The sequence below is a fragment of the Myotis davidii genome, unplaced genomic scaffold, assembly GCF_000327345.1.
Source record: "Myotis davidii unplaced genomic scaffold, ASM32734v1 scaffold574, whole genome shotgun sequence".
Lineage (NCBI taxonomy): Eukaryota > Metazoa > Chordata > Mammalia > Chiroptera > Vespertilionidae > Myotis > Myotis davidii.
Genome location: NW_006285614.1, coordinates 129713 through 141222, shown reverse-complemented (window position 1 = coordinate 141222; position 11510 = coordinate 129713). Strand labels below are relative to the sequence as shown.

The 11510-nt window shown below is 48.5% G+C and overlaps 1 protein-coding gene and 1 long non-coding RNA gene across 3 annotated transcripts in view; both read left to right on the top strand.

Moving 5' to 3' along the window:
* LOC102767081 overlaps window positions 1–6381 on the top strand; it is an 11134-nt gene extending 4753 nt beyond the window's left edge. For both annotated transcript variants that reach the window (XR_435285.2, XR_001512652.1), the window contains exons 4-5: window positions 1632–1826; window positions 5340–6381. This is a non-coding gene — a long non-coding RNA (uncharacterized LOC102767081). The remainder of the gene's footprint in view (window positions 1–1631; window positions 1827–5339) is intronic.
* Window positions 6382–10060: 3679 nt separating this feature from the next.
* TAF15 (TATA-box binding protein associated factor 15) overlaps window positions 10061–11510 on the top strand; it is a 35470-nt gene continuing 34020 nt past the window's right edge. The window contains exon 1 of the mRNA XM_015559249.1: window positions 10061–10187. Within this exon, the coding sequence (XP_015414735.1) occupies window positions 10181–10187 (7 nt within the window). The 5' untranslated portion in view covers window positions 10061–10180. The remainder of the gene's footprint in view (window positions 10188–11510) is intronic.

Here is an 11510-nt window from a genome sequence, read left to right as displayed (position 1 = left end):
CTCCGGCCACACCCACCCACTCCGCTGCTGGAACTCGGCGGTTCTGAAGTTTCCTCCGCCGGCTGTACGGCCTCGCCCGGTGCCCGCTGTCGCCCCGCGGACCCATTCTCTCGCCCGCCACCTCGGGTTGAGCCAGATCGCTCTGGGGAGGGCGGGGTGAAAGGGTCTTCTCCGGGCCGGCAGAGCTACCTGATTTCTAGATGAGGCTCATCGATTGGGTCAGCCAGGCTGGCAGGGAGCAAGGACCCGGAGAGTGAAGGAAGGAGCCTTGGGTCGGGGTCAGAAGAATTTAATTTGAGTTCCAGATCTGCTTTTTTTTTTTTTTAAGTACTGCAGAACTCTGCCTTTCAAACTTTATTATATATCAGTGTCACCTGGAAAGCTGGTTATCATGCATATTTCTGGGCTTCCCAAGTACACCAGTAGTTCTGAGGTGAGGCCCAGGAGTCTGCATTTTAAAAAATATATTTTATTGATTTTTTACAGAGAGGAAGGGAGAGGGATAGAGAGTTAGAAACATCGATGAGAGAGAAACATCAATAAGCTGCCTCCTGCACACCTCCCTACTGGGGATGTGCCCGCAACCAAGGTACATGCCCTTGACCAGAATCGAACCTGGGACCTTTCAGTTCGGAGGCCGACGCTCCATCCACTGAGCCAAACCAGTTAGGGCCAGATCTGCTTTCTTGCTAGCAGTGTGAATCCAGCCTCAACCTACCTGCTGGCTGTGTGGTCTTGGGCAAGCCTTCTCTGAACCGGTTTTTCTCATCACTAACCAGGGATAGTAATACCAGGCAGAACCATGTCATTGTAGGGAGCAGTTAATGAGAGAACAACGCCCGAAGTAACCCAACACCGTGCGGCATTAAGTACGCATTTGGTAAATGGTCGCTTGCAAGCACTGTGACTTTTCGCAAAGGATTTAACTACTTGGAGCGTCAGTTTCCTCACCAGTAAAATGAGAGCAAATGATATTTAGTTTCTGGAGTTGCAGGGAGGTTAAAAGAGAGAATGAGTGGAGAGTGCCTGGCTTTATGGGTCCCACACAATGGTAGTAAAGGTGGAATGAAATGATCCACGTGGAAGCCTTAGCTAAACTCATGCTGAGCCAAAGTAAACTGTCTTCGTTATCCGCCTTGGTAACTGCAAGCAGGTTACTGTCTCCTAGTCTCAGTCTGTAAAATGCAAAGGACACAGTGATGCCCGCCTCTCGGAATTGTGTGGATTAGATGAGTTGATAGATGTAAAAGTAATCTGGAATCTATAAAGTGCCAAACAAATGGAATGAAGTGTTCTTATCCTCAGGCTCAGGGCCTCAGAAAGTTTATTAAAACATAGAAAGGTTTTGTTATTTAGAAAAAGGTGCCACTCTGGTGGAGGAATTTTTAAAAGGCTCCTCTTTGAATTGGACAACCTTCCTCGAAACTGGCGTTCCCGTGGGTGGAGTAATTAGAATAGGCCCCACCCACTCCCCAACCAACCAATGAAAAGGGGATACTCCTCCTGGACGAACCAATTAGAAGCAGATGCTCCTCTGGCAGCCCAATGAGAAAAAGGCGCCTTTCACTAGCACATCACCGTGCCAGGCATAGAATTGAGAATGGATTTCTTTGCCCATTCCCACTCCACAGATGCCCTGTGCGCATCTATAAGGAGAGTCCTTTCCTGGAAGGGAGCGCCAGAGGTTGTGGACAAGGCCTGGGCCTTATCTTCTGAGAGCTTTCCGTGTAGCCGGTTAGACTAACGAAGATTCTCAGCTAAAACCAACACAAGCCACAGGTTCCAGTGAAGTCCTGTGGTCAGCCTGGAGGAGGCAGAGTCTGAAGGTGAGTTGGGTAAGGTTGCTCGATTTAGCAAATAAAAATACAGTTAAACTTGAGTTATCGGATGAACGACGCGTAATTGTTTTAGCATAAGCATGTGCCAATGCACTATTTGGGACATAAACTAGAAATTTAATCTGAAATTCAAGTTTAACTTGGTGTACTCTATTTTTTTCTGGCGACGTGTGTGTGTGTGTGTGTGTGTGTGTGTGTGTGTGTTGGGGAGTATGTCAGAAGGTTGCAGGTATGACATAATATATGGTGCCCTTGACCAATAAGGTGGCTTTTAATAGGCCAGATACAATTCTACTTTGGGCCAGGGAGTTCTAGGGAGTACCAGTTTGTAAGGACATTGTGGGCCAAGCTGGAGCCAAACCCAGATTTGCCATTTTTTTTCTTCAGGAAGAATGTCTCCATCCCTTCCTCTAGCACAGCGGTTCTCAACCTGTGGGTCGCCACCCCTTTGGGGGTCGAACAACCCTTTCACAGGGGTCACCTAAGACCATCGGAAAACACATATATAATTACATATTGTTTTTGTGATTAAGCACTATGCTTTAATTATGTTCAATTTGTAACAATGAAATTGGGGGTCACCACAACATGAGGAACTGTACAAAAGGGTCGCGGCATTAGGAAGGTTGAGAACCACTGTTCTAGCACATCCCAGGAGTTCTCTATTTCAGCTGCACTCGTAGGAGAGTGGGAGGCAGGAAGCCGTGGTCTCAGGAGGGCTGAGCGACTGGGAGGAGACACTTCAGATAGCTGACCCTGCTTTTCTCTGCATCCCGGGTGAGACTTGGTCTCTGAACTTCAAAAACGAGCACAACTACTGTGTTTGAAGGTTGACTTCCTCTGCTTTCCCTTTGTGTCCTTGGTTGAATTATTTCATGCCATCCTGCCTTCCCCCATTCCCTTCCTGCTAATGGTCACTTGGAGAGGCCATGCAGAGTTGGAAGTGCCTGCAAGAATTTGTACAGAACAGAGCTTCCTTTGCCCACACACTCCCCATGGCCTTCAACCATGCCTTTGCACAGGGTGTCTGTTTCCCAGCATGTTTCCATGGCTAGAACCTGAGTAGCAGAAGCTTCTGTTCCCTTCTGCCTCTGAGGCTTACTCATAAGTCCCAGAGCAACAGATTCTGTGATCTTCTTCAGGAATCTGGAGGTCTCTGTGGCCCCTCAACTGACTTGCTGTTTGGTGTTACCTTAGGACACATGCTGAGCCAAATAACTTTCAAAGGGGCGGAGAAGGAAGGTGGCTTGCCATATGAGAGAAGGATGGACAGGAAGATAAAGTCAGGATAGGTTTACCGAAGAAGCTCAGTCCACAGCCAGGGTATCAGAAGAGTGATAGGAGGAGAATGGCTTTGGAGTAGGAATTCTCAAAGCACAGTCCAAAGATCAGCCACATCCCAAACAATACTGTGGTGACAAATCGCTGTATCAGCCCAATACTATTATTTCTTCCTCTGGTGGGGGAGGGGTGGGGATGGGAATGAGGAATTGGAGCAAATAATAATGGCAAATACTTGTTGAGAAATTAACATGAGCCATGTATGTGCTGTGCTGTGTGCTTGACACAGATTTTGTCATCGAATCTTTACAGCTACTAGTGTCAGCATCCTTATCTTAAAGACGCGGAAACTGAGGCACACAGAGATAACACCTGTCCAAGGTCACAAATCTAGAAATGGACTCAGGGTACGAAACTGGAGAGTAAGTCCAGATCTCACACCCTCAGACACTATACTATCTTTCCTCAAGTCAAATTTATAAAATGTGATTCTTGGATCACCTGCCGTGAATCACCTAGAGGCACACATTAAAAATTCAGATTCTAGAACCCTACTCCAGACCTACTTAGTCACTAAATACTAGGTAGCAATGTTCTAGAGGAAGCTTGTACTAGGTTTTCCAAGGATCTGGCTCTCACCTTCCTTCTCACTCTAACTTGGCTGGGCAGGTTCCTGGCCCGGCAGGGCTGGCAGTCCTCTCAGACTTCCTCTTCAAAGAGAGCTGCTTCCCCTCCCTCCCTCGCCCCGCACCAGGCTTAGTTCAGACCCACGGTGCCTCCCAGCTTTCCCAGAGTGGACCAGACTTCTGTGGAACTCAAGCCAGGGCGTGGGCATGTTGCCTGCCCAGGCTGGCAGCTGCCTGGACCATTCCTTCTTCGGTGACAGAAGGCAACAGCTGGCCAATGAGTCGTCTTCCTGACCTGGACTTCTTGAATCAGGCAGGATGTGCGGACCTGGACAAGGCCCCTCTGGGCCTCAGTTTCTCTCTTCATAACAGGAGAAACAATCCGCTTTGTCTCTGCCCCTTCCTCCTCCCCAGGAAGCGTGCAGAACACAAAGCAGATTTTATCAGAAGGAATTCTGGACTCCAGAGAAAGGCACTAACAGAATGATCAACCTCCCAAAGCTACAATAATAGGAATAAGAAGAGGAATCGTGAGGACATGAGATTAGCTTGGGAGAGCTGAAAGGAGGCTTTTCCCGGAGTTTGGAGCATTTTAGCTCTGATGATTTGGATTCATTATTGACCATAACCTCTGTGCATTTTTAGCTGTGATTCAATTCTTAAAGCCCTGATTTTCTAGCAATCACTTCTGCCTCTGAAACAGAAATTTCCTCTCTAGCACATTTGGATGTGGTCTCATCAGTCTGGACCACATTCACAAGTATACCCTCCTCCCTCCTTCTCTCCCTGTGTACACACACACACACACACACACACACACACACACACGCTCATACGCGACTAGAAAAAGCAAGAAATGAAGAACAAGACAGAACTGGGTTTGAATTTTTGCCTTCTTAAAATGGGACAACAATAATTCCTGCCTTTTCTAGTACCCCGGTTTTCTGTGGGGAACAAGCTAGACAGTTAATAAATGTTAAATCCTATCACGTGCTGGGTATTGGGTACCTAGAAACAAACACACACACACACACGTATTCTTTTTTGTTGTTGTTGATTGATTTTAGAGAGAGAAGCATTGATTTGTTGTTCCACTTATTTATGCATTCATTGGTTGATTCTTGTATGTGCCTTGACTGGGGATCAAACCTGCAACCTTGGTGTGTCGCGAGGGTGCTCTAACCAACTGAGCCACCTGCCAGGGCTCACACATATATTCTTTACACAGGTTCACACTCGAGAGTGCTCACATGGACTATGTACACAAGCCAGCCCCAGGACCGTCACATGAGCACCTCCTCACCAGGCAGCTCTCTTTGGCTAACACCAGTCCCATCTCCCCTAACCCTCATCGCAGTTTGCAGGGTGTCAGCCTCTTTTGTTTTTTACTCCTACCAGGACCCAGGGGACTTGCTAGGAGCATAATAAAAGCCTGGCCAATCTGGCACTGTGCCCCACTTCCCTTCCACATAAAGGCTATCTATCCGCCAGGCATCTGGCCCGAAAGGCTGGGCCAGGCCCTGCTCAGACTCCCCTGCTTTGCTCAAAAGACCTGCTAACAGGAAATCATCTGCTTCCTTTCCACCCCAAACAGGAAGTGCCTGCCACTGTCCAGAGGAGGAGTAGCCCAGTCATTTACAAGGAGCCTTCCCCTGCCAAAGTGGAGCCTCAGGGTAATGTTCGCGGGAGGCTTGCTCTCTAGGAAGGCTGGAGCAGTGAGAGGCGCCACGTGGAGGGTGGTGATGGCTACTACTGCCTGTGGCACCTGGCACAGAACAGCTGTCAGCTCTTCAACAGACACTCACCAAGCACTCGGGAGACTAGGAAAGTCCTAGATAAGGCCTTTGAGCTTGAGGAGTTTACAGACAAGTGAGAGAGACAAGTCATGCCATTTCCCCCTATTTATTCATTCATTCATTAAATACAAGGTTCTCCTCCTCCTCCTTCTCCTTCTTCTTTTTGGTGCCTCCTGTTTCAGGCACTGTGTGAGGCACTGAGAGGTTCAGCGATGAACTAGGCGACCCGACTAGAGAACAAATTGGCCTCTAGTCAGGTAGGCAAGCCTGGGATTATGTGGTACAACTGTGAATTCCACAGGCTTTCCACAAGAGAGGCAAAAATCACTGTGGTCTCTTTTTCACTGTGGTAAGAGCAATTACCGCTGCCTGCTTCCTCTCCTGTCCCCTACAGTCTATTCTCAAGACGGCAGCCAGAGTAATCCTGGTAACATAGGCCAGTTCCTGAAAGGCCTCTGCTAAATGGCTCCCTCTAATGGCTTCCCTTCTCATTCTAAGTCAATTCACCGTTCTCAGACGGTCCTACAAGGCTCTGCTGCAATGGTCGAAGGATTGGAAAGCCAACTAGGGAGTGAAGGCAACTCAAAAATTATCAACAGTGTTAAAGAACAAAATTTAACAGTAAATTTGAAGATAACTGGCTTTATTAAGCAATTCATGAATCGCCAGACGGGTGCTCAGATGAGTTATACAAAATAGTGGGTTTTTATAGGAAGAAAGAAGAGGGGACTAAATTAAGAGTGGATTATTTCAGACAAAGATGCCATACCCTAGAGCAGGGCTTTTCAACTTTTCCATCTCATGGCACACATAAACTAATTACTAAAATTCTGGGCACAATAAAAAAATAAATATTTTTTTCTGATCTGACAAAAAGGTAAAATTTTGATTCGCTCACATCAGATGCCTATTGTTGTGTTGGCTGTTGTTATGTTTTTATTTGACAATCTAAGGAAAAAGAGGTCAGTGCGCTGACTAAATAGTCAGGTATTGCATGTTTAAAAAATTCTTGTGGCACACCAGTTAAAAATCTTAAAAACTGCTGCCCTGGAGGAAGGCAGAGGGCTTATGGGGCAGATTGCCTCACTAGTGTGGATCAGGAAATTCCAGACTGATTGGTTTAAAATTCCACCCCTGGGAGAGGCTGAAATTGCAATTAAGTTTGTTATAAAGCTTTGGTTTAGCAAAAGTGACTCTATTTTGCCCTGTTGTTTGTTTGTTTCTTTTTAAAACAATAGCTAGAGGCCTCTACCAGCCAGAGGCTGGGGGAATGAAGGGAGGAGTAAGCTTCCTGGAGTCCAGTAGCCAGAGTCTAAGATGGAAACTGGAGCCCTGGACAAGACAGCTGCTGCCTGAGACCCTACACCACACCCCTTCCTCCATGGCAGAGAGGGGTGGGAGAAATAACCCTGGTTCCTCATTTTCTTCTACCAACTTCTTGCCCAATAGGACACCCATTGACTGATTCTAGTGGGAAGGTACTGCCTGAAGAAATCTCTGAAACTGAAATGGGGCTGCAGGGTCAGGTCTCCATGTGAGGACTTGAGGGCTAGACCAGGGGCAAACAGGCCCAGTACTGAGACCTTCACAAATACATTCTCCTAACGCCGATGTGTAAAATGTACCTGCTGTCTTCCCTAAATATGCAGACTAAGGCCAGCATGGTAGAGGGAGCAGGATCTTGTAGTGTGAAGAATGACTGGGTGGCCCAGCTGCATGGCTCTACCAAGAGGTCACGGTTTGATTCTGGTCAGGGCACATGCCCAGGTTGCAGGTTTGATCCCCAGTCGGGGAGGGGGGGTTGTAGCAGGCAGCTGATTGATGATTCTCTCTCATCATTGATGTTTCTATCTCTCTCTCCCTCTTCCTTCATCTCTGAAATCAATAAAAAAAAATATTTTTTAAAAAAGAATGACTGGGTGAATTATGTTGCAGATAATCATCCCTAGGCAAAAGCTTGGAAGGCAGGAGGGCACGGGATTCAATCGGTGAGTCCTTTTGTGGTAGAGCAGGACCCTTGGAAAGAAACGCCAGAGCAGTGCAGACCTGGGAGGAGTTCCCTGTTTCAAGTTTGGGAGACCAGGGATATTGTAAAAAGAACACTGCCCTTGGTTCAAAGGCCTAGATTCGAGCTCTGCTTCTGTCCTTGATTGGCTGTGTGAACTAAAGAATTCCACCTCCAGTGTTCTCATCTACAAAATGCGGATAACAGCAATACCTATATTTCATGGGGCATCCAAAAGATTAAAAGAGAGAATGGATATAGAAAACTAAATGCCACACATTTGATTAGATTCCTCAGAGGTTCCCCATTGTTTGAAATTTAATATCCGAAATCCTTCACGAGGCACATAAGGCTCTTCAAGCTGTGGCTTCTGCCTACTTCTTTCACTTCATTTATAATCACTCCCCATCCCTGCAACTCTGCAGAACAGCCGGACTAATCCACTTGCAATTCCCAGAACTTTGCCCCCTCTTAGTCTTTGCAAATACAGCCGTTTGCATGTGGAGCAAGCTGTTCCTGATATACACCCCCTGGTGAATTCCTGCTCTTTCTTCAAAGCTCAGTTTGGGAGGTATCTCCTGCAGGAAGTCTTCCTTAATGCCGCCTCGACCCTTCCACCCTCAACCCTTCGGTCCCCTAGACGCCCTTCCTTTGTGTTTTCAGAGCACCCTCTGCATCCTCCAATTCGAGTATTTTTGGTAGTGGGTTGAATAACACGTTTATACTGTCCCTGTTAGGAGATTGCAATTCCTGAAAGGCAGGGGCTGCGGTGCTTCCTATTTTTCTATCTCCGGGGCCTTCCGGGACCTAAGACCTAGCAGGCATCATGAGATGGCAATTGAGTGAAGAATGCATGCATGAATAAATACATTGATGAATGGTGGCACAGACTTAAAGAATTGATGATGAGCAATACTTTCTATATTCTTATCCTTTAAAAAAGTCCCAAGTCTCACCCTGGCTGGTTTGACTCAGTAGTTAGAGCATCGGACCTGCAGACTGAAGGGTCATAGGTTCGATTCCCAGTCAAAGGCATGTACCTGGGCCCTAACTGGTTTGGCTTAGTGGATAGAGCGTCGGCCTGCGGACTGAAGGGTCCCAGGCTCGATTCCAGTCAAGGGCATGTACCTTGGTTTCGGGCACATCCCCAGTAGGGGGTGTGCAGGAGGCAGCTGATCGAGGTTTCTCTCATGGATGTTTCTAACTCTCTATCCCTCTCCCTTCCTCTCTGTAAAAAATCAATAAAATATTAAAAAAAAAAAAGGCATGTACCTGGGTTGCAGCCCTGGTAGGGGCACGCGTAGGAGGCAATGAATCCACCTGTCTCTCTCACCTTTACGTTTGTTTTTCTCTTTCTCTCCCCCTCCTTCCTCCCTTCCACTCCCTCTGGAAATCCCCAGGTGAAGGGTTCCCACTGCCTTCAAGGTAAAGCACAGACTCTCATGTACTTTACAAGGTCTCAGCTACTTTTCTGGCCTCATCTCCTACCATTCTACCCTCGCGGCCCAACTCTGAACATACTGACTTACTTGTTTTGCAACTATGTGGTCAACTTCTGCTCATCACCTCTGGTTTGCCTCGGATGTCACCTTGCCCTCGGGGAAAACATCCTTGCGTGTCCACTGGGCGTTCACAGTTTTGTCTCACACCCTAGAGTTCTAGTTCCCTTTAGGCAGCACAGCCTCAGGGCTGAACCCACAGACAGCGGTATCTGGTGTCGAGGATTCAGATTTCACGTTGGCCATTTCCTTGCTGTGTGACCTAGAGCAAGTGAATTCTGCTCCATCTTCTGTTTCATGGAGATGACATTTCATCAGCCTGTTGCAAAAATTAAATGAGCTAATGTAAGGTGGCTGACCATGAGAGTTAGGTATTACAATAGCATTGAAGACTAAAGCTCTGCACTCCATCCCGCCTCATCCTCAGAGTCCAGTCTGTTCCTTTTTTTTTTCAGAGTCCAGTCTGTGTGTGATTTTTCGTTTGAATGCACACGCTTTTTTCAGTATTACCTTGTAGTCTGTTTTTTACTTGACAAGCTAGTTAGGACAAACGGGGAGGCTATTAGGTACCTGAACTGGTCACGACTTTCCGTCTCGGAGCTCGTAGACTCCGAACGCCCCCAGGTGGCTCAAGCAGTCTGAAGCCCCAGCGGTGCGACTTAGGGCATACCATTCGAAAATTTAGGGGAAGAAAGTCCATTTCTAACCAAACGACCTGTGTTTACAAGATCTCTCCTCTTTCTCTTCCTAACCTCAAATTCTATCAGACCCAAGAGAGTAGGAAACAGGACTGTATTTATGACAGAAAGAGCAGGTTCAGCTTCCTGCCCCCCGCCTGATCGCGGCATTGGTACGTTCTCCTCAATTCCCTCTCAATAATGGTATGGTCCGAGGAGGGGCGAACTGATAGGGATTCCGAAGTCCTCAGGGTTTGGAGGCTAGTCCTAGTACAGAATCCACCCTCCGGTCGTGACGCGATGGTACCGCCCGCCGTCTTCTGATTGGCTGCCGAGGCCCCGCAGTCGGGCTCACCCCGCCGCTCTGCCCTCAGTACCGCTTCGGCCGCTGTGCCGCCTGGCTTTCGTATTCCTTGTTCTCGGCGGGCTGTGGGGGCTCGGCGCCGCGGCCGTTAGTCATGTCGGGTAGGTGATTCTTTCAGCGAGCAGCGGCAGCGGCGAGAAGGGGTTTTGCAGGATTGGGCCATCTTCCCGCCCACCGGAGGGCCCCGAGGAAAAGCCTCCGGCCCTGAGGGAGGCTGGGGGGTGGGGGCGCGGACGCGGCCGCCGCCGCCATGTTGGACTGGAGGGACGCACGCTCCCAACGCTCCCTGTCTGCAGATCCCGGCGGGAGCGCTGCGGGCCCCTGTCTTTTGGCTCTGTCCTTGGAACCTGAGGCAACGTGCCGTTCCCGGGGGAGGGTGTGTGAGTCGGGGGGGGCGGAGGCCGTCTACGCCATCACAGGGGCGGGGGGAGCCCGTGAGTCAAGCATCAGCGTGAGAATCGGTGCTTCTGGTTCTCCGCGCCGCCTCGGATCTTTCTGCGAGGCCCCGGGCCAGCCGCCTCCCCGCCCCGTACCTCAGTTTACCCAATCACCAAGTGGAGCTGGGCCTCCCGACTCACCCATTCATCAGGTGGGGGCCTTGGCGCCCTGGGAGCCCTTTCCAAAGGACGTTGCATTCCACGAAATCCTATTTGTCGTCATTCCCTCTGTCGTCACGAGTCGAATTCCAGTTGAGGGTGTTTGTAAGAGATTCAGCTTCCTTTTCACCCTTGTCTTTCTTCTCCCGTTCATTTTTTTTTTTAAGTCTTTTGCAAGACTTAAAAGACTTGAAATGGAGCCTTTCCTATTCTCGGCAGGCAAACACAGATCCAAGAAAGACAGCCTTCCACGAAGCACTTACATTGATAGCAGCCTCCCCCCCTGTTGTGTAGAAGAGAAAAAGAGGCCGTGGTCCCTTCAGGACAGCCAATCTAGGGCCTGCTAACCCCAGAATATGAAGCCTGGAACATGGGTGTTCTCTTGGTGTAGCGGTCCCAGCTGACCCCGCAAGGCCCGCCTCCCTCGGTCATTGGGTGCCTCACAGGCTGCAGAGACCCAGTTACCCACTTGCTAGAAACCATCATGAGAATAAGGTACCTACCACCTTTCAGGTGCAAAAGCAGAACATTTTCTCAAAAGTCGAATAGCTGGGATGAAAATGACTGGTGACAGTCTTTTCCATTTTTTTTTTTTTGTAAGGGAGACCTGTTGTGTATTCAAACCCGAAAACCACACCCCCGGTAATCCAGTGTTGCAGGAGGCTGGCAGTGTGGTAAAAAGGAAGCAGTAGGCTAAGAAGAAATGGTTGGAGAGGAAGATGATAAACATTCCTTAGATTAACATTGATGTCAGGAAGCCATACTATTTATCTCCTGGGGACGGGGGCTTCTTTTTATCTCCTTTCAGTTTCTATGTAATCCTTGCTC